A 23,117-nucleotide genomic window follows, 5' to 3' on the forward strand; every position below is an offset into this window, starting at 1 on the left:
AGAACATCTTAACATATCTCTACCTCATTGTTTATATTCTCACATCTTTGATTATATCACCACAGCTCTCAGAACATGGCACATTATCGCATTCTTTCTCTATTGACTCTGCATTAGCCAAATACCAAACACTACAGACTTTACTTACTCAGTGTTTCATTGCTTTGTTTGTATAAAGGGGTTGTCATTCACTGCTTGTGAGTGCATCCTCAGCCCTTCTGCATTTGGCCAGTGTGGGGCCGGGGACCTGGGGCCACCCACTACTCCAGGTCCTAAGCCAAGGACCCTGTGGCTAGCAGCCACCTGCTGCTTCCTTCACTACTATCTATTGCAGCATTCCTTGGGCTGCTTCCCACTATGTCCTATCAGCTTGTTGGGTCCCCAGCCTGTTCCCTGTTTAAGCAGGGTCTCTCCCAGGCCTCCTTGCCCAGAGAGTCCGTAACAATCTCTGCCCTGTTCTCTCAGGTGTATTCACCTGGTGCGCTTCTAACAGGTCTCTGGCCCTTCTTGTCAGGGCTCTTTCTCTGAGGCCTCTGTGCCTGGAGAGCTTCACAGTCCTGCTCCTGGGCAGGGTTTCTCCCCAGTCTCTGTACCTATGGAATTTCCCAGCCTGCGACTGCTCTGTCCAGTTGCTGCAGCTTTCTCAGTCAGCCAGGAACAACATTCTTCCTCCTCTGGCTCCAGCTAGCAACCGAGCTGTCCAGGTCCTGCAACTCCTTTTATATGTGCCTTCTAGGCTCTAATTGGCTGCCTCCCGTGCAGCCTCTCTAGGCCACTTGGCCAAACCCCACTCTCTTGCCTTTTTCTGGGGCAGGGTGTGGTAGGACTGCAGGGCCTTCCAGAGGGCGGTACACCATCACAGTTTGTCACAGAGAAAGCTAAAAAACTCAGAGTGGTGAATCTTAAAAATTAACATAGAAAAAGAATATTTTACAATCTGATGGACATTTCTGCCTGGAGTATACCAGAAGGTCAGATTTGGAGGCTAAACTGTTTGGTCATGTTTTAGTATATTTGAGACATGTTGCTCAATAAAGCTTCAGTAATCCTGTGTTTAAATAGCTTTTGTTTAAGAAATTTTCGGTTTTATTTTCTCCCGTCTGTTATGTAAAAGTAACTGTAAAATTGAACACCAGACATCAGTAGGTTCCTTTGCAATGGGGAGAGTTATAACCTCACATCTTTCATCTCTGCTGGTATTACAGCGTGGAAATTCTAGGCTGCATCCAGGATTATTTAGGATTTTGAATCTCTGTCTTGTTGTATATGCACTGTTGATATGTAATCAAACACAAAGCTTAAAAAGACACTTGAAACTTTATTTTAACCCTTTTGAGAGTGGAAATGTTTGACAGCAGCCACTTCAAAGAGAACTGGTCTTGAATCCATCCAGACACATGGAATTCCTCTATCCCCAGTTTCAGTGAAGTAAATTTCAGTAGATACAGATAGCAAAAAAGCATAGAGAAGTGAGAAATGAGCATGAAAGAAGAGAGATGAAAAATAAGATGACTAGCATTTCATGCAGTATGACCCTTTCTTCTCAGCTCCTTATTGGGATTCTGAGCACCTTCATCTTTCCAGCTCCTTGAAAGTAAACCAAGAAACTGACCTTGTTCTGTAAATCTTACTAGAAACAGCCCTGGAGAAAAGGGACAATTACTTTGTTGACATTTGGTCACTCTAGGTGCTCAGAAGACTAAATAAGGAAGTAGTTGGGTCCAGCATTTAGCTACTTAGTTTAAAAGGTAGGAGACTGAGCTGTTTCTGTTAATCCTGAGGAAGTGAGAAACCCCTGGTGATTCCTGCTTCATGTGGGCAGCAGCAGGGAGGGCCAGATTGTTGGTTCAAAACCAGTCCTGGAGACAAAGGAAATCTTTAAGCTGTGGTGACTGTATTGAAGGGAGAAATATCATGGCCCTGGTAGCAGGGGGAAGTCTTATAACTTTGATGGGTGGTGAAAGACTTGGTGTCATAGTGGCCATGGTGGTTGCAATGAAGGTCGGAGCAAAACTTTAGTCCCATAACAGCAGGCAGAACAAAGAGTAGGGAGGAGACGATCTTTGATCCCAAAAACAATGGAAAAAAGGGAACTGGGGATGGAGAAGGGAGAGTATGAAAGAAGAGAACCAGAGCAGAGTAGTAAAATCAGGATTAAAAAAACAAAACAAACGAGAGAGAGAGAGAGAGACACAGAAAAGAATAGTATATTTCTTGGAGAGAGAAGAGATGAAAGGATAGTCATAGATGCCAGTATGATTTAATGAATTGCAGTGGAGCCATCTCAGCAAGTGACTTCGTGACAAGATTGTTGACATGCTTTCTGGCTTGAAGTTGGTTGAATATCTTGTTGAAAATAATGTGATAGTTATTTCAGAGGCTCTTTGAGTATGAGTAAAACTAAACTATATGTAATGACGTGGGTTTTTTTTAGATTGCAGATTTAACTGTCACAAACGTTGTGCATCTAAAGTACCTAGAGACTGTCTTGGAGAGGTGGTGTTCAATGGAGGTAGGAAAAACGTGTTTTCAAATAGTGAAATATCTCTGGAGACATAACAAAATACACAAACCTTTCTGATCCTGTCGACTCTGAGTATTTTAAGGCTAAAGTATATTAAATGCCCTTTTCCACTCCTCCTTTTTTCTTCCTGGAGAAGAATTCGTCCCTATGAGGTAATTGAGAATTAAAGGTTTGGTTTTAAGACCTGTGTCTTTCTGGTAGTTTAAAACTTACTTAAAAAATCTTGGCAAACTCAGTATACTTCATTTGATATTTCTCTTGAAGTCAAGAATTAGGAACATTTTTTTCATGTCCAAAAATGAATTTAAATTGTGATCAGTCTACTCAATGTTTTTCATGAAGAACAACTTTCTTTGCAGAAAAAAGGACCATTTTTAATGGGGTAAAATGGAAAATTGCATAGGGAAACATTCTCTCTCTTAACACATTTTAATGGCCAGTCAGCCAAACAATACTTTGTAATGTGCTAGTAACATTTCTGTATGTATCTGGAGAAAGAATTTCCATTAACTTTTTTTAACTTGTTGGAGCTTTGGTTTGTTTAATGGGACTCTGTTCCCAAGGGCTTGGGGGGAAGTGTCATCTCTTCCTAAATTCTTGAGGTTTTGCCCTTTCCGATACCATTTTTCCCTTGGCTGTCCTGACCCATTCAAAAGGGAGGACATAGGCTTGATTCTCCATTCTGTCTGAGCTTTGTGAAGATAAGATGGAGAGGGAGAGTCATAGATGAGTGATTGTATCTCCCTGGTTCTGGGCCACCTGGCAACATAAGTGAAAGCTTCAGGGGAGCAGTTTTAACTTATGCCAATGAAGAATTGAGTGTGTACAAACTCTGTTCTGCAACATCTGCCTTTGGATTGTCCCCAACGCCCCCCTCCTCTGTATGCTGGAGTGGAAGGTCAGCTGGCACAGGGGGAAACTTTCCATTGGTGGAGAATTCCCTTGAACAAGGAATTGACCATCTCTAGCCATTTGAAGGCCATTTTCATTACTCACAGCTTATGTGGTACAAAATAACTTTAGCAAACCAGTGAATTCAGACCATAGAATTTTGCCTGTAATTTTCTTATGAGGACTGTTTTGGCCAGACCTCCCTAACCTGGCATGATGTGAAATGAGGCCTGCAATATGTATGTTCTTTGTACTCTTCTGCATCAGTACTGAAAAAATATAGGGCTCTTGAATGGTTTCACAGGTGTGGTCGACAGTCTTTTTGTTTGTCTGTGACTTGATTTTTGTGTGTGTGTAAGACTAGATCAGAGGGGAGAGTTCTATGACTTGTCATTAACTTAAGATAATTCTATCTGTTGTTAGAACCTTCTAGTCCAGGCCAAGATTTGGACATGCCAATGGAAGTTGACAGCAATGAAATAAACAGTGACGGTAGTCGGGGTTTGGATGATGTAGAAGAACCTTCTCCTCCAGAGGACAAAATGTTCTTTATGGACCCTTCTGATCTTGATGTGGACAAAGATGAAGAAGCTGTCAAAACTATCAGGTAAGCAGCAACAAAGATTGTTGTGCTACAGGCATTCCATTCCCCAATACTGTATACTAAAGCACAGTTTTTTGCAGAGTTCCAAATTTGTTGTTGCTGGTCAGGTCTTCATTTGCACAGTTTTACAGAACATTCAGTCCCAAATAAAGTTGAAAATCAAGTAAATTAAAAGCCTAGATATATGCTGGGATTTTTTTTTCTTGCAAAAGCTGCTGAACTGTGACTGTGAACCTGGAAATAAATCAGCTTATTGAAAAATGGCTAGAACTACAGATTAGTCCAGGGGTCTCAAACACGCGGCCCGCCAAGCTCCCCCCACCTCGCCTACCTCTGGGCCAGGGGTGGGCAAACTACAGCCTGCAGTTGAGATTGCGCCCCCTGGTGCCGCGAGCCCTGCGCTGCTCCTGGCACCACATCCCTGCTCCCGGCACCACCGGGGTTGGGGTGGGGGTGCACAGAGAGCTCTGTGTGTTGCTTCCAGGCACCACCCCCTGCAGCTCCCATTGGCTGGGAATGGGGAACTGCAGCCAATGGGAGCTTCGGGGGAGGTACCTGGAGGAGCGGCAAAAGCAGTGCACGGAGCCCTGTGCCCCTCCTCCCCCAGGGGCAGCAGGGACGTGGTTCCGGCTGCTTCCCGGAGCAGAGCGATGCAGGGCTGGGGCCTGGGCAGGCAGGCAGGGAGCCTTCCCTGGCCCCAGTGCGCGCTGCTGCAACCCTGGAGTCGCTCTAGGTAAGCGGTGCCGGGCCGGAGCCCGCACTCTGTACCCCTCCTGCACCCCAAACCCCTGCCCTGAGCACCCTGCACCCGCTGGGGTTTGGGAGGGGGCGGAATTGGGGTGGGGACTTCGGGGAAGGGGTTGGAATGGCGGCGGGGAAGGGGTGGGAAGAGGCAGGGCAGGGGTTGGGGCCTCATGGAAGGGGTGGAGTGGGGGCAGCCGGGCGGGGGGGGTGTCAGTGATGTGGCCCTCGGGCCAATGCACTAGTCCTCATGTGGCCCTCATGGTCTTTTGAGTTTGAGACCCCTGGATTGGTCAATGGAAAATGCCTTGCTGACCAAGGTCTTCATGCCTATTTTATGCTACTGACCTTGGACCAAATTCATTCCTACTGTAAATAGATCTAAATGGTTTTAGCCCTTGTGTTTTAGTTCCTTGTGAGCTGGACTAAAGGAGATGATATTTTAGTTTTTGTAGTTTAGATTTTGATGTGAGTGTTGATTTCTCTGTGTACAGCTTGTATACCAATTGTCTTTACTTACATAAAGTGGGGGGTATTGACGGTTTGAGAGGAAGAATTTGGTATCTGATTTGATTGAAATTAAATATCTTCTTGGTCTTGAATAGGGCAATCATTATCCAGTTTGGGTTAGTTTACTTTATTTTATTATGTAATTTTTAAAAATTTCTTTATTACTTTGAAAAGTGTCAGCTGGATTCTCTGAAGCCTTGTTTGCAAACTATTCCCACCAGTGCTACTACCACTTTCTGGACAGGACATTGGTGGTTTTTACTGCATAAACCTGCAGATTTAATTAATTCATTTATAAAAATGTTAGAAGCAGCCAGAGCCTTGTCTGCACTTGAGCTAACACTAGTGGGATGATTTTTTTTTTTTTTTTTTTGGTAAAATTGTTTAGTGCAGGCATGGCTCAAATGAAGAAAGTCCATTTCTGGCCAGATGGACAGCTTATGTCACATGTGTACAGACACAGATCACCAGTGGAATAGCAGTATTATGGAATAGTGTAATAAGTGGAACAGAATAACAGTACATAGGCATTAGTGATACTATTTTCTGATTGTTGGAGGGAAAAAAATGACCACTTCAGTTAATCTTTAGTGAGATGGCATTATTTCTCTAGTCATTCTAATTCCAACCAGGCATACCTTATCTTCAATTTTGTAAACATATCACTCTGTTGTAAATGCTTTGGCATTTGTACTGAGGAAGCTAGTAGCAGCCTTGTGACAACGTGTTGCAGCTGAAAAATCCTGCTATTCAACTGGATGCTCATTATGCTAGTGACATTCAACTTATTTAGAAGCTGACCTTGTCAATCAAAGAAATAGCATTTATAGGTAAGAAAAGATGTCTGTTCCTGAAAACACACAGTATAGTACTGGTATAATTGTCGTTAAATTTTAATGGTTTCTGATTAAATTATAACCTTTTTTAAAATTTAGTCCATCAACAAGTAATAATATTCCACTAATGAGGGTTGTACAGTCAATCAAGCACACAAAGAGGAAGAGCAGTACAATGGTGAAGGAAGGATGGATGGTTCACTATACCAGCAGAGACAACCTGGTTAGTAACTTTAAGTTTCTTCATATATCTCTTTTATTTTAAGCGTTACTTGTTTAAATCAATAAATTAATTTCCCTTTTGTTTTAAAAAACTGGTTTAATAATGTATTGACGTCCTTGTTTAGAATTTAATTTGAATATATTTAGATGTATACAGTAACAATATGACTAAGCAAATCTAGCAAGACTCAATTCCCTGTTTGCTAGCCGTGAAATTATCTAGGCTTTCTATCAACTCCATAAGGATGTATTTAGCAGCAACATCTATGTATCTTTCTCTTTTATATGGGGCCAGATTGCATTTTCCCATCCTACAGTGGCAAGATTCCTTAAGGGCTTCATGTTTTTTCCCCAGTTTCCCCCTTTTGATCCTCAGTAGACTGTTAGCAGAGTTGATGGGGCCCTTAACAACCTGTTCCCTGTGCCACCTGTTGATGAAGTTTGCTTTTGTAGTAGTCCTTACATCAGTTCAAAGGGTAGAGGAGAGTCTGGCTCTCATGATACGTTCTCCTTGTTTCAAGATGATGGGGGTCAGTCTCCAAGTTTTCCACAAGGTTGTCTGAGTTCCAACCAATCCATTCACCTCCCAGTTTTTTCCCCCCTCAAATCTCACTCAACTCTTGGGGAAGCTAACCTTAACTCAGGTGTTGTAGTAAAGATGCTAAACTTTTACATCAACAAGAAAAAATCATTCAGTAACATACCCGGACTATCCAGGGTGTTTGCTGATAAGAGTTAGGGGACGACTTGTATTCTCACCAAGGTTGTCTAGGTGGGTCTTCAATTTTATAAAAACAGTTATGGGCTAGCCAAGTTAGATTCCACATTAGCACTCATTCCACTAAAGACCAGGCAGCCTCTGCTGCCTGTTTGGGGAATGTCTTAGTACTTGAAATTTTAGGGTAGCTACAGGGAGCTCTATCCACATCTTTACAAGACACTGCTCTTTGCCAGAGGCTTCCAGATTGGCTATCCCACAATCATTTTTTTAAGTAGGACTCCTGGTACCTACCTCCAAGCAAATAGACAGCTTTTTGTTAGTCACCAAGAATGGAATGCAGGTGGACAATCACTCAGAGAGAACAGGTTTCAGAGTAGCAGCCGTGTTAGTCTGTATTCGCAAAAAGAAAATGAGTACTTGTGGCACCTTAGAGACTAACAAATGTATTTGAGCGTAAGCTTTCGTGAGCTACAGCTCACTTCATCGGATGCATTCAGTGGAAAATACAGTGGGGAGATTTACATACACAGAGAACATGAAACAATAGGGGTTACCATACACACTGTCCACACAAGAGATCCACTTCTGGGACACTACAGTGCTAATAAGCGATGGTCACATAAACATCACCCTATACCGGAAACCTACTGACCGCTATTCCCACCTACATGCCTCCAGCTTTCATCCAGACCACAGCACACGATCCATTGTCTACAGCCAAGCTCTACGATACAACCGCATTTGCTCCAACCCCTCAGACAGAGACAAACACCTACAAGATCTCCATCAAGCATTCTTACAACTACAATACCCACCTGCTGAAGTGAAGAAACAGATTGACAGAACCAGAAGAGTACCCAGAAGTCACCTACTACAGGACAGGCCCAACAAAGAAAATAACAGAACGCCACTAGCCATCACCCTCAGCCCCCAACTAAAACCTCTCCAATGCATCATCAAGGATCTACAACCTATCCTGAAGGACGACCCATCACTCTCACAGATCTTGGGAGACAGGCCAGTCCTCGCTTACAGACAGCCCCCCAACCTGAAGCAAATACTCACCAGCAACCACACAACAGAACCACTAACCCAGGAACCTATCCTTGCAACAAAGCCCATTGCCAACTGTGTCCACATATCTATTCAGGGGACACCGTCATAGGGCCTAATCACATCAGCCACACTATCAGAGGCTCATTCACCTGCACATCTACTAATGTGATATGTGCCAGCAATGCCCCTCTGCCATGTACATTGGTCAAACTGGACAGTCTCTACGTAAAAGAATAAAGGACACAAATCAGACGTCAAGAATGATAACATTCAAAAACCAGTCGGAGAACACTTCAATCTCTCTGGTCACTCGATTAGAGACCTAAAAGTGACAATTCTTTAACAAAAAAACTTCAAAAACAGACTCCAACGAGTGACTGCTAAATTGGAATTAATTTGCAAACTGGATATAATTAACTTAGTATTAACTTTGTGTAATGACCCATCCGCTCCCAGTCTCTATTCAAGCCTATTTCCCCATGTCCCCGTCCCCCCACCCATTCCTCAGACGTTCTTGTCAACTGCTGGAACTGGCCCACCTAGATTATCACTACAAAAGGTTTTCTCTCCCCCCCCCCCCCACTCCCCCCTCCTGCTGGTATTAGCTCATCTTAAGTGATGACTCTCCTTACAGTGTGTATGGTAACCCCCATTGTTTCATGTTCCCTGTGTATATAAATCTCCCCACTGTATTTTCCACTGATTGCATCCAATGAAGTGAGCTGTAGCTCACGAAAGCTTATGCTCAAATAAATTTGTTAGTCTCTAAGGTGCCACAAGTACTCCTTTTCTTTTTTCAGAGAAAACAGTTACTCACCGTACACTAACTGTGGTTCTTTAAGATGTGTCGTCCACATGGATTCAATGAACCATCCTCCTTCCCCACTACTGCAGTATCCTCCTCTCGGATTCTGTATTGGCAAAGGAACTGAGGGATGGCTGGGCTTTCTCAGCCCTTAATACCCGTGGGTGGGAGCTGTGTAAGAACACCTAGGATGCAGGTGTGGCCCCCACAGACACTGCTAGCCAAAAGAATCTGATCTTGCCTGCATGGAGCACATGCACCATGAGTGGAATCCATGTGGACAACACTTCGAAAAGAACCACAGTTACCATAAGGTAAGTAACCATTCTTTCCAGTTTGTGGAATGCGTCTGTTCTTGAGTTTTAAAAATTGGCGTATGTATCCCAAAGTACATACTGCTTCATGCATCCAGTGTAAACTGAAAACTCTAGCAGCGGTAGCCTGATGTGTGCAGTATATCATGTGTACCATAAAACCACTCTGTACATTAAATTTCTGGAAACTGAAGTTTTAGCAGTTTTGTTTTGTTTGTGTCTGATGATCCTCTGTGGTATGTCTTGTAGAGAAAGAGACATTACTGGAGACTGGATAGTAAATGTCTTACGCTATTTCAAAATGAATCTGGAACAAAATATTACAAGGTAAGTAGAATCATAGAATATCAGGGTTGGAAGGGACCTCAGGAGGTCATCTAGTCCAACCCCCTGCTCAAAGCAGGACCAATCCCCAATTTTTGCCCCAGATCCCTAAATGGCCCCCTCAAGGATTGAACTCACAACCCTGGGTTTAGCAGGCCAATGCTCAAACCACTGAGCTATCCCTAATACTCAGCAGTTGTATAGCACTTTACTTGTTACTTTACAAACATCCAGTTTATTCTCAACAAACCTTTGAGGTAGAATGATAAATATTATCCCTGTTTTATAGATCAAAGCTGAGGCAGAAAGGTTGTGATTTGCCAAAGGCACCAGATAGGAAGAGCTAGGACTAGAACCTTAGGAGCTCATGCTTCCCATTCCTCTGCTTAATCACCTGAACTAAATGTCTCTCACTTTAAAAAAAAATATTTAAACGGTTATTTAAAGGCATGTTAGCTTAGTATATGAAGTTTCTTAGCAGTTATTGGATAGTTTGGCTAACTGGTGATACACCATTCTAGATGTAGATTGTGTGTTGTACAGTTGGGGCTATAGCTTAGAATCACAGCAGTGTAGGGCTGTAAGGGACCTTGAGAGGTCATCTAGTCCAGGTCCCTGTGTTGAGGCAAGATCAAATATACCTAGACCATCCCTGACAGGTGTTGGTGTAACCTGTTTTTAAAAACCTCCAGACATTCCACAACCTCCCTGGGACGATTATTCCGGTGCTTAACTATCTTTACAGTTAAAAAGTTCTTCCTAATATATAACCTAAACCTCCCAGGCTGCAGATTAAGCTGATACGACATGTCAGATTTTAGAAAGAGAATGCAGTGGAAAATAATTTTTCTTTTGTAAAAGGTATTGGTAAATAAATAACTATGAAAGTCTCAGGGCCTTGACAAGGAGTTTAACATGGATGATGCTCAACTTTATTAAGGGATTTTTCACTCCATATTACTTCAGTCATCTGCCCTCATTTCTGTAACTTGCCAGCTCAATCACTTCTGACAGATGGCTTTGTTAAAAGCTGGGGTCTTCTCTTACTATACATGTTGACTGTAAATGTTCACATGGGCTCCTGTATTTACTTTTAAGTTCCTAAGATAAAACTTGAAATTGTTCTCTGAGGAGTAATTAACCAAGATTAGTTAAATGCATTTCTTTATTCTCATCTTGCTGTGCAGCCCAATCAGTAAATAGTCAAGGCTTGCCAATAATTCTAGCAGGTTGTTATTATAGTAATACATTTTGTAGCGAAATGCTCAGAATGTGTTGATAATTTAAGCAGAGATTTTTCCCCTCTTGCTGAGCACATTCAGGTTGTGTCCAAATCTTGCAGTTTCTTCCTCCATAACATCTCTAAGATCCAGCTGCTTCTCTGTGCATTCAGCTAAAATTCTTGTCCAGGTCCTCCTCCTCCCCTATCTGGAACAATGCAATCTTCTCCTCTGAGACCTCCCTGATGCTCAAATTGCCCCATTCCAGTCCATTCAAAACACAACTGTTAACATTTTCTTCACTTGTTGCTCACATTATGTTACTACCTCTTTAAAACCCTCCATTTACTCTTACTTTTCTACTATTTGAAGGCTTTTTGTCCTCACCTTTAAAACCCCTTCACAATTTGTCCTTCCTACTTATCTGCTCTTGCCTCTTATTGAGTGACCCTCTCCTCTCACTACAATGCCAGCCTAGTTCACCTGCTTGTCCAGTTTTTTACAAATGTCTTTGCACGCGCTTTCCCACACGCATGGAATGCTCTCCCCTAACTGGTCCATAAACTTACAACCCTCTTTCTTCAAATCTCTCCAAGTCTCACTTCTGCCATGGTACTGTGGTAATTTGCTGGCTGATAATGGCAAGGTAGAATGCCAGTGGGATTGTCTAATATTTATATAGAAGGGAATTCTTTAGTTTTTTGTAATAGTGCATGTAACTTGCTTAGGTAATCACATATTCTTAGCACTGTTACCCTTGTCCTTTGTCTCCTATTCCTTCTTGTTTTGGTCACGCTCACTTGTTGTATCTTCTCTGAGCTGTAAACTCTTCATAAAAAGGATTGTGTGTGTATATTCGGGACCTAATGCAATGAAGTCCTAGCTCAAATACAAATAATACCGCTATTTAAAAAAATAAAACACAGTCCTATTACTAAGAGCCTGATCCCATGATGTTTACTTAAGCTGTGCTCCCATTTAAGTTAATGATGTTTCTGTTTGACTTGAGAGTACTGGATTGGGCCCTAAATATGTATGGAGATAAACAACAGTGTTGGAAATCTCTCTGGGCTTGCATATAGCAGTTTGGGAAAATTGTGGAGTTTGTAGCAATATGAAGTTTGACATTACCAGAACATCCAGTTCAGTAACTGTAATGACTCTTAACTTCAAGAAAGAAGTTCCAATATGTTATAGCTACATGTACGTTTTCAATTTTTTTAATGCTTCATATTTTTCTTCAGGAGATTCCACTTTCAGAAATTCTCCAGGTGAATCAGCCTCGAGATTTCTCAAACATGGTGCAGGGCAGCAACCCACACTGTTTTGAGATCATCACTGACACCATGGTATACTTTGTTGGCGAAAATAATGGCAACAGCCATCACAATCCTGTTCTTGCTGCCACTGGAGTTGGACTTGACGTAGCTCAAAGCTGGGAGAAAGCCATCCGTCAGGCTTTGATGCCAGTCACTCCTCAAGCTAGCGTGTGCACTGCAGCAGGACAAGGAAAAGATCACAGTAAGCAGGCAGACAAGGCACTGTTGTTCATATACTGAAGCTGTTACTGATTTTAGGTTCCAGTTCAGTAAAGCATTTAAGCATGTATTTACAGTAAAGTATTCATGTAAATGCTTTGTTGAAGTGGGGCCTTACTTAATTTTTAGACACATGTAGAATTTTATTTTAATTGTGAAAAGAAACCTTTTCACCTGTTGTAGCACCAAACAGTAGTTAAGAATCTGTTGTCATTTCTATCATGAATGCATATTACAAAACCTTTATTGTAGGACTGTAAAAGTCACACGTAGCTGATGCATTTAATACAGATCATGACTAAAGTACTTCTTTTAATATAAACTTTAAAAAAAATGGGTTGTTACTTTAAGTGAAATTTCTTTAAGTTTGTGAGATTTCAGATACTTTGTGGTACTGTCCTCCTCATCCCTTTCACATATGTAATGCCTCTTTGTAATTACACCCTAGCTGTAAGAACAAGGAAGGGAGCCGATAATGGGATGTAAATACTGCCAGTGGTGGGATGAACTCCTTCTGCACTGAAGTTGTAAAAAGGCAGAAGAAAGGCACCACCCTTCCTTCCTCACCCTTCTTCTTCACACAGAGCATCAGATTCACTATCCCTGGTGTACTGAACACCAGATATTCCAGGTCATTCTCTCCAAGTACCTCCTTGGAGCCTGTTGGCAACAGCATTCGTACTGTCACCCTGCTCAGGCTTATGCCTCCACACTTGAGTTCTCCCTCAATGCTGTCCACTGCTGGGGCCCACCTGCTCCTTCATCCGCCTATTGTTGTGTCACTAAATTTGCAAGGAATCCTGGGATAAATTAATTTACCTCTGACAATATCAAATCCCTACCTATTCTGTGTAGGTAATGATATCGACAGCAGAGTGACACTCAGATGCTGCCCTCAATCAATGAGTGAAGGTATATTCTGAAAACAAAATATGCTCTCAAATTAGCGTGATGTATATCTAGCAAACACCATATTGGTATTTAATTATGGAGAGGTTTTGTTTCTGTGAAATGTGATTGGTTACTATAGCTATTTTACCATTCTTTTAAATATATCTATCTATCATCTTCTGAGCTTTAACTCTAAGATACTAATATAGGCAGAAGCCCTTTTTAGTATTTAAAAAGCCAAAAGTAATTATTTGTAATCCTTTTGATAACATGATATATCCTGGAAACCAGTGATTTCAGTGCATTTGTTAGTTACAGTGAACATCAGTCTGACTATAGACATTAAAATTGTCTATAAAAGGGACATAGATAGCTTAACAACTACATACATCCATCAAATCACGTGAAAAATCCTTAGAAATTTGTTTTCTAGGCACCGTTTTTCATATCTGCACTGTCGATTTAGTATTTTGGTTTATATATGCATGTAAGGAGCTTGCAGATGATTCTTCTCTTAATTGATGAATCACTGACATACTACTGTTCCTCAAAAAGGGTGGCTCTCCGGGTCTTTGTTTTAATAAATTAGAAGGCAGAGCTCCCCAGTTGGTGTAGCTTCACTTAAAGTAGGAGGGAAGAAGACTGGAGGTAGATTCAGTGAACTTTTGTGTCATAATTGTACACAGTATAGTTATAGCTGTGTCGGGCCCTGGATGTTAGAAAGTCAAGGTGGGTGTGGGTTAGGCAATATCTTTTAGTGGATGAGCTCTGTGGCTCAAAAGCTTGTCTCTTTCACCAACAGAAGTTGGTCTAATAAAAGATCTTACCTCACCCACCTTGTCTTGCTAATTAACTTATATAGGCAGCTTCTGAGGGAGTACTTTGAATGTAAATTAATGATATTGTTGGGTAGAATAAGTTATGCTCTTAAGTCTCCTCAGATATGTGGTCAGTGGAGAACTGTCAATCTACCTGTTGTTGTTTTTTATACATGAATCAGCTTATCTGGAAGGGGCCGTTAGTTAATCACTGTCCTCCTGCATGGTAACTGGACTGATTTCATGCTCTCTAAGCATCTCTATAGATGGGTGTCACGTAGTCTTAAATATCTCCAGTAATGGTGATTTTACAAAGTTCCTCTTCCTTTTAACCTACTTTATCCTTACTGCAATTTAGACTATGTATATTTTGATGTTATTTTCTAAATCTTACAATTTTTGTTTCTCACTTCTTGAACTCAGCTGTTTCTTGGCCAAAATTGAATACTTTGTCCCAACTAAGGCCTAACCAGTCTCAAATAGAAGAGGACAGTCATTAGACACGCATGAACCTGTAGAGGTTCTTGTTCAGGTACAATATTCAGAGGAACCTAGTCCCAGTGAGTTGGTATTTGTTATCATGCCAGTTCTGTAGAGCCTTGCTTTGAGGGTGGAGCTTCGATGACAAGAGAGGAAGCAACAGGCTTTTTCTTTGTGCTCTTGAATTGTGTTCCTAGAGTTCAAGGCTCTTTCTGGTTTGGAACATGCCTGACATTCATATTGTCCAGGGATTTGTTCAGCATACTCTGAAAGTTCACTTGGCAGATTGGTCTTTGTCCTTTTGTCTGAGAAGCTTGACTCCAGCCTGAAGACAAAGGAAAAGGCAATTGTTGCTATGTTTTGTCTATTTTCTTGCCTTGTACATTATGAGGTTATACTCCTAAACTTCATGTCTAAGTTGGTTCTCTGCTGAAGACTTAGAGTAGAAATTGTGTGTGCTCTCAACTTCCATGTCTGCTTCTTTTACTTGAAGAGGTCTCTGATCAATCTTCCAGATTTGCTCTCAAATTTAGCAGATTTATGTCCTCCTTCAGCAGATCTACAAAACTAACATTTAGAATAGAACTTACACAGGCAATATTTTCTAAATTATCATGCTTGTCTGTATCTTGCTTGACTTAATATTTTCCTTCCCTTGGTTGCTTATATTTACCTACTTAATTGCATATAAGTTCCTTAACTCTGCAGACAGCTAACAGTTCCTTTTGGTTAAGATAAATGATCTATTTTACTTTGTCACTTGATTACTTTTCTGTTTCACTACCAGAGAATTGCTGCAATTTACAATGCAGTAGGCAAATTACTTTCATCTTCAGTTTCCAGCTCCTGGCCTTGTACAAATTGTTCTAATCTTTAACCTCTTTTCCCATCAGTTTTGGCATTTTACTAATCCTGAACTATTGCTTCACAAAACAAAACCCAGACCAGTTTGTCTAAATCAACATGTGACTTTGGAGTCTGAATATATGTTTTCCTGCAGAACACCAGTGCACAGCCTTTCACCCTAGCTACATTGCTAGAAGTCTGTTAAATGATTTTTAACCAGTAACAAAACTTGACTTTTTATTCTGTTAAAGTGTTATACTTTCTTTCTTATTGCAGAGGAATTATCTCTTAGCATCTCTGTTTCAAATTGCCAGATTCAGGAGAATGTGGTGAGTCATGCGCAAAAATAGTATGTACCCAAACTCTTTTAAAGCAATTGATAGTAAGAAAGAATGTCTCATAAAATGGTCAAGGGAAAACACCTAAAGGTTTTACAGCCATGGAACTCTCTATTCTCAATAGGTACATAAAAGCAATCTCCCTTATTGACATAATTGATATTTTGGTGAGTGTGTGTCATCATATGTAATACAATGACTAGAATTTCCTCAGAGAAAGTTCCTTCCCTTGTATATCTATTTCCAAATTAATGATGCACACACAATGGGAAACCTACATTTGTAGGTGATGCAATTATGCTCCAAATACTTCGGCTTAATTTTTTATATTTTCATTTACTTAAGGGCAGGAGATATGAGTGAAAAATAATCTTAGTAGACAGGTTTTTAACCTTTTGTTTGACTGTCTTTATTAGAACCCAGAACAGATTGAACTAACAGTGTGTTCTGGAATTTTTAAGAATGAGATAGCAGATATTCACCGACATTCAGAATAATAAGTGGATGTTATGTATATATATCAGTTAGTACAAAATTATTCATTTTCTTTACTGTCACCATAGTGTTAAATACAATGAGGCAGATACGACAACTTACATTAGCTTTGAATCTGCCCCATAGTTTTAAAATAACCAAAGCAACTTTAATTTCAAACTGTTTATTAAAAGCATGATTAACAGTTTAGCCAGTACCATTGAATTTCCAAATGGACATTTGTTCTCTGATTGCTCCTAATGTTTGCGGCTTATCTCTTTCATGCAATAGGATATCAGCTCTGTATATCAGATCTTTGCTGATGAGGTCCTAGGTTCCGGTCAGTTTGGCATTGTATATGGAGGTAAGTTACTGTGAACTTTTGCTATGTATGTGCTCATGCTAGAGGTGTAGTTGGCTAGTGTCCGTATATTAGCTACAGTCACATTTCATATATTACTCGTATCTGAGTTGTCCCAATGACATACAGCTCTGCTGCCATAATATTTCAAGTTAAAATGCTTAAGTTACCACATATTATTTGTTTGTAATGTGAAATCATGAGCAAATGAAATTCTGGAAACAAGACAAAATCATCTGAACAGTCTTGCTAGTTTTCTTCCATTGCATGTCTCCTCTTCCCAGAGAAGAATCATTGTTACCTTTTAAGACTCCACCTATCAGAAAGCAAGAAAGGAGGCAAAAGAACAGTAATTAAACAAAAAGAAAAGGAGTACTTGTGGCATCTTAGAGACTAACAAATTTATTTGAGCTGGCTATGTAGACTCCCTCCTCAGGCCCTACGCTACCAGCACGCCCAGCTATCTTCGAGACACAACTGACTTCCTGAGGAAACTACAGTCCATCGGTGATCTTCCTGAAAACACCATCCTGGCCACTATGGATGTAGAAGCCCTCTACACCAACATTCCACACAAAGATGTCCTACAAACCGTCAGGAACAGTATCCCCGATAACGTCACAGCAAACCTGGTGGCTGAACTTTGTGACTTTGTCCTCGACCATAACTATTTCACATTTGGGAACAATGTATACCTTCAAATCAGCGGCACTGCTATGGGCACATGGCCCCACAGTATGCCAACACTTTTATGGCCAACTTAGAACTATGCTTCCTCAGCTCTCGTCCCCTAATGCCCCTACTCTACTTGCGCTACATTGATGACATGTTCATCATCTGGACCCATGAAAAAGAAGCCCTTGAAGAATTCCACCATGATTTCAACAATTTCCATCCCACCATCAACCTCTGCCTGGACCAGTCCACCCAAGAGATCCACTTCCTGGACACTACGGTGCTAATAAGCGATGGTCACATAAACACCACCCTATACCGGAAACCTACTGACCGCTATTCCTACCTACACGCCTCCAGCTTTCATCCAGACCACACCACACGATCCATTGTCTACAGCCCAGCTCTATGATACAACTGCATTTGCTCCAACCCCTCAGACAGAGACAAACGCCTACAAGATCTCTCTCAAGCATTCTTACAACTACAATACCCACCTGCTGAAGTGAAGAAACAGATTGACAGAGCCAGAAGAGTACCCAGAAGTCACCTACTACAGGACAGGCCCAACAAAGAAAATAAAAGAACGCCACTAGCCATCACCTTCAGCCCCCAACTAAAACCTCTCCAACGCATCATCAAGGATCTACAACCTATCCTGAAAGACGACCCATCACTCTCACAGATCTTGGGAGACAGGCCAGTCCTTGCTTATAGACAGCCCCCAACCTGAAGCAAATACCAGCAACCACACAACAGAACCACTAACCCAGGAACCTATCCTTGCAACAAAGCCTGTTGCCAACTGTGTCCACTCAGACGTTCTTGTCAACCGCTGGAAATGGCCCACCTTGATTATCACTACAAAAGGTCCCACCCCACCCCTCCCGCTCCCCTGCTGGTAATTTCTTACCTTAAGTGGTCACTCTTGTTACAGTGTGTATGGTAACACCCATTGTTTCATGCTCTCTGTGTATATAAATCTCCCCACTGAATTTTCCACTGAATGTATCTGATGAAGTGAGCTGTAGCTCACGAAAGCTTATGCTCAAATAAATTTGTTAGTCTCTAAGGTGCCACAAGTACTCCTTTTCTTTTAGTGAATACAGACTAACACAGCTGCTACTCTGAAACCAGTAATTAAACAGGCAATGTAAAGAAAGAAAACGTCCTTTCCATTTTGCCTCCATTGTCTAGAAAGCATGGAAACTTTAATTCTTCTGTATATTAGTTGTGCTATTAGTACTCTTCTCCTTACTCTGAAAATTTTGTGATGGAGATATAAGTTGATGGGCTGGTAGCTGTACGCCATTCTTGACAGAAATTTATTTTGCGTCTGGACTCCATGGAAAGTGCTAGCATGACATTTTGTGTAAGGATTCTCTTTTAAGTTCAGAGTGTGGGGTGGGAAAGAGAGATTGTGACAGAATTAGACAGTTTTCCCTGTTTATCATTTTTTGATCTACTCCCAGAATTACGCTGTCCTTTGTATAGAAATTCCTCTTGATGTTTACAACAATTACTCCTTGGTTCAATACTTCTTTTAGCCAATGGGTTTAATGCTTGTATGAAGCATTTGTCCAAATTCTTTTTTAGTTCACGCCACCATTTAAAAATGCATGCATGGTGTAACACATTTAAGATACTAAAATCACAAAGAAAATGGGAGAGCAAGAAAAGAGAATATAACCAAAGTCTTACGTTCTGACTGCATTGATCTATTTATTGCTGAGACAAAGTTGGGTGAGGTAATATTTTATTGGACCACCTTCTGATGAAAAGAGACAAGCTTTTGAGCTTACACAGAGCTCTTTGTCTCCAGAAGAAGAGCTCTGTGTAAGCTCGAAAGCTTGTCTGCTTCACAAACAGAAGTTGGTCCAATAAAAGGTATTACCTCATCCACCTTCTCTTGCTAACATCCTGGAATCAACACTGCTTCACTATTTATTGCCAACAGTTCACAGATTGGATCTGGTAACCATTATACCATAAATAGGAATATTCTTATTCATTTAAAATTTGGATATACAACCTTCTAGTTAACATATAGTGAATAAAATACTTTTGGTTTCATTTTTGTGTTCCCGTATCTTTAGAAAATTTCTCACAGAAATAATTAAACCAATAGGATGCTCTAGGTATATGAGAAATTTTTGCTTTTTGCAGAATGTAGGACAAAATTTTGAACTTGTAGATACTGAAAATCAAATACATTTTGAGGTATTGATATCTAGCTTTTCTTTCTGTTTGCCCCTCTATTCACATTACCTTTAATTTCTGAAAGGTGTTAACATTTTTGTGGGGTTAGGGAGGAAATTTGGGTGATCTCTTACTGGTGTATGATTTGACAGCAATACCATATCAAAGGGCTATGTTTAAAGCCATTTTGAACCCACATACAGTATTTAATGTTAATCCTTCACCTGTGTGTGAGCACAGCTCCAGTTTGTTCTCTTTACTTAACCAAATATTGTCTCCTGGTTCTTTAGTCAGGTCCAGTATCCAGAAGGAATATGTCTAGTCCACTGTTGACTTTATTTCTGTGGCATTTTGGTATAATTTGATGTTTAGTGGAGTTAGAACCTCTTCCTTTGAATTTTATATATATATTTTTAACCCTTACAGGGGGCTATAATTTATGTCATTTTAAGAATTGCTGTATGTCATCCGCGGGTTTTATTTGGTATTGATACTGGATGCCTCAAAACAGATCTCCTAAAATCCTTGGAAGGATTTCAACCTTTATGCCATTTCTTCTGTCAGCCCAGGATATATTGCAATCTTTTCATTGTATTAGTCTCTTCTAATCTGATTTAATTGTTTTTACTTTTCAACTATGAAGTCTGTTTGGCTACTTTGTTGCCATTTGGAACTTCAGTCAGGCTCCATTAAGTCTACTTCATTTTGTCCAGTGGAAATAAGCCCTTTTTTAACCATTTATTCATCATGTAAATCTTTAAGGCAGGTACATTATGTTGATTGCTCCATGCAACAACCTTCAGGAGCAATTACTAAGCCATGACCACCAGTCCTGAATACAGAACTCCAGGTGAGGTCTAGCTAGGTTGTTTATATAGCAGTAGTTTGACCTCCTTGTAGTATTTGTCTAGCAGTGCACCGTAGTATTCTCTGTGCCTCTTATACTGTAGCTGTGGACTTTTCTGTGTATTTTATACATTTTTCTAAAATAGTTTTCAGCACTTTCACTGAGCAGACATTCCCTTTTGTTTTTGTTACAATCTCATTCTAGATTTAATATTGATGTATGTTAGATTACTAAGGTCCTTCTGTGTCTGACCTCATTAACCTGCCCTCTTCATTGAGGGGTTAATTCTGACATTACAGGAAACAACTGAGCATGGGTGGGGTGCTGGGTGGGCAGCTGCCGATCAGCATTTGAGACATCCTGTCTGTGTAGGGTATAATGTTTTCTATTGAGGTGAAACATAGCACAGCGAGACCCTGCCCCTCCCCCCCAAGGATCAGCCGGTTTTCCCTACCAGTCATTTAGAGCTTTCAGATGGCAGCACACCTGCTTGGGGCTACTGTATCCCTCTTCATGTAGACTATACCCTGTTGGGCATATGGCATGCCAGCCAGTGAATTAGCTGGATGTACCTTCTAGCACATTCCTGCACACTGTGGAAGTATCCTTTGGCTGCTGGGACAACAGGAGAGAAGAAACCTTACGCCTTTTTCCATCTCACCCTGAGCATCAGCATAGAAGAGGCCAGGATTTTATGGGCTTATGTGAGACTTAATGGTGCATAGGTCTTTTGCAGGTCATCTGCATGGGGTGAAATTCACCTAATATATTTAGTATCAATGCACAGATTGGACAGCAAAGCAACAGTCACTTTAAATTTATGCTGCAGAAGAATCCTGCATTTCAGGATTGAGAGTACTTACTGTCATACTTACATTCATATCTCAGTTACAATTTTCAACTCAGATGTGTATTAACATTTATGATTGTGAAAAAAGTACCCATTTCCACAAAGAGGAAAGCTTTCAACTGTAACTTTGTTAATGAATGATTTTCTGCTGTTTGATGGGTGGTACTGCTTTTCTTTTAGGAAAACATAGGAAGACTGGAAGGGATGTGGCTATTAAAGTCATTGATAAGATGAGATTCCCTACAAAACAGGAAAGTCAGCTTCGCAATGAAGTTGCCATTCTGCAGGTACAAAATAAATTTTAAATAAAATCCACATTTGAGCTTGTGTCCCGTCAAAGGAAAAGATTATTTCTGTGATTCTATGGCATGTGCTTAAGTGCTTTACTGAGCTGGGCATAAGACTGAATCGTTGAAATCTGAGCCCAGCTGTTAGAGGGGGCTCTGAAAGAAGGGAGTCTGTGAGCAGCTGGTAGCAGAGTTGTCAGCTTATTGTTGGCAGCTGTCTACTTACTGCCAGCACGGACTGAGGGCGAAGACATACTTAGGCTTCCTGGGGCCTTGCTGAAGCAGCAGGCAGCAGCTGAAATTCATGTGACTTCTGTTCTGTTGATTGCATGACTTGCCCATCAATCCATACAAACGTTTGCTCTTTTCCTTTATATTCCTGTCTGATTGTATCATATACAAAATTGTCCACTTCAGATATAATTTCCTTTTCAAGACAAAAGTAATCTTAATACTGGCAATTGGCACATTTCTTTTGTTAAATCTTGCCACCTTGAAATGCCTTCTGCCTCATACCCTTTGTTTCTAATCCCTAATTCTCCATTTATATATCCTTTCTGATTTTATAGCTCAGGATAAGTGTAATTTTCCAACTGTTTAATCAGTGCTATATCTCTTTTGTTCTTCATGTGAATTTTGTAACTCTCTAGAATTTGCACCACCCTGGGATTGTAAACCTGGAATGTATGTTTGAAACCCCAGAACGGGTGTTTGTTGTGATGGAAAAGTTGCATGGAGATATGCTGGAGATGATTCTTTCAAGTGAGAAAAGTCGGCTACCAGAACGAATCACTAAGTTCATGGTCACCCAGGTTGGTATTCCATCTCTGTTTGCTTCTATGAAGAAAAGGGGCCAGATTTTGGTTTCTTAAACTGGTGTGAGTAGAATTTAGGCCAAGGTATTGCCTAGATTCAATCATTATTTAAAGAAGATGAAGCTTTAACGGTAGACTTTGTATTTAATGGAAGTTGAACTGATGAGAATTCAGACACTCATCTAAGTGACAGTTTTCACGTTTTTTCCCTAGAAGTGTAATTGGTTATGTTTTAAAGGAGACACCTCAAATTAAGTGTTCATAAAGGTGCATGTGTGGTATAAAAATATTCAAAAACTGCCCTTCCCCAAACAAAATTAACACTAATTGTGATTTTGATCAGGAAAAAAATAGCACTTGCACAATGTGAAAGCACAGCAAAATTGTAGAAGTCTGTACAGTTCAAAATTATTGTACAACTTTGTGTCTGATCTTTGGTGCTTAGACACTTACAGTCCTAATCATGTTGAAAATACCTTTCCTTCTTTTGTAGATACTTGTTGCTTTGAGGAATTTACACTTCAAGAATATTGTACACTGTGATTTAAAACCAGAAAACGTACTACTAGCATCAGCAGAACCATTCCCTCAGGTGAGTGAAAATATAACACGTGTTTCATCCTAAATCACTGTTCCACTAAAGAAGAAATATAGAATTTAGAGCTTAAAAATTTCTGTCATAGGACAGTGTTACTGATGTTTTCACCCAAAATATAACTAGAATTATGTGAGCTGCCTGTTTTGTTACCTTATTACATTTTTTTCAGCTCTTAGAACACTGAGGATGAAGTTTTTCACCTCTACTTTCCCTGCTCTAATGTTACTGTCCCTCTCAGTAAGTAGTAGCCTCTGCTCACTCCTTCAAAGAGAATAAGACCCCTCCAACTTTCCAACTGCCTCAGTGAGTGCTGGAAGAATACACTTTCCCAA

General features: G+C 40.6%; 1 protein-coding gene across 1 annotated transcript in view; it reads left to right on the forward strand.

Annotated features, from left to right (window-relative positions):
* Positions 1-23,117, forward strand: part of PRKD3 (protein kinase D3) — a 77,936-nt gene that overhangs the window by 44,840 nt on the left and 9,979 nt on the right. The window contains exons 7-16 of the mRNA XM_074948982.1: positions 2,435-2,512; positions 3,839-4,022; positions 6,206-6,329; positions 9,474-9,551; positions 12,013-12,289; positions 15,618-15,670; positions 16,445-16,517; positions 21,266-21,372; positions 22,023-22,184; positions 22,681-22,779. Of these exons, the coding sequence (XP_074805083.1) occupies positions 2,435-2,512; positions 3,839-4,022; positions 6,206-6,329; positions 9,474-9,551; positions 12,013-12,289; positions 15,618-15,670; positions 16,445-16,517; positions 21,266-21,372; positions 22,023-22,184; positions 22,681-22,779 (1,235 nt within the window). The remainder of the gene's footprint in view (positions 1-2,434; positions 2,513-3,838; positions 4,023-6,205; positions 6,330-9,473; positions 9,552-12,012; positions 12,290-15,617; positions 15,671-16,444; positions 16,518-21,265; positions 21,373-22,022; positions 22,185-22,680; positions 22,780-23,117) is intronic.

The sequence above is a fragment of the Natator depressus genome, chromosome 3, assembly GCF_965152275.1.
Source record: "Natator depressus isolate rNatDep1 chromosome 3, rNatDep2.hap1, whole genome shotgun sequence".
NCBI classification, from domain to species: domain Eukaryota; kingdom Metazoa; phylum Chordata; order Testudines; family Cheloniidae; genus Natator; species Natator depressus.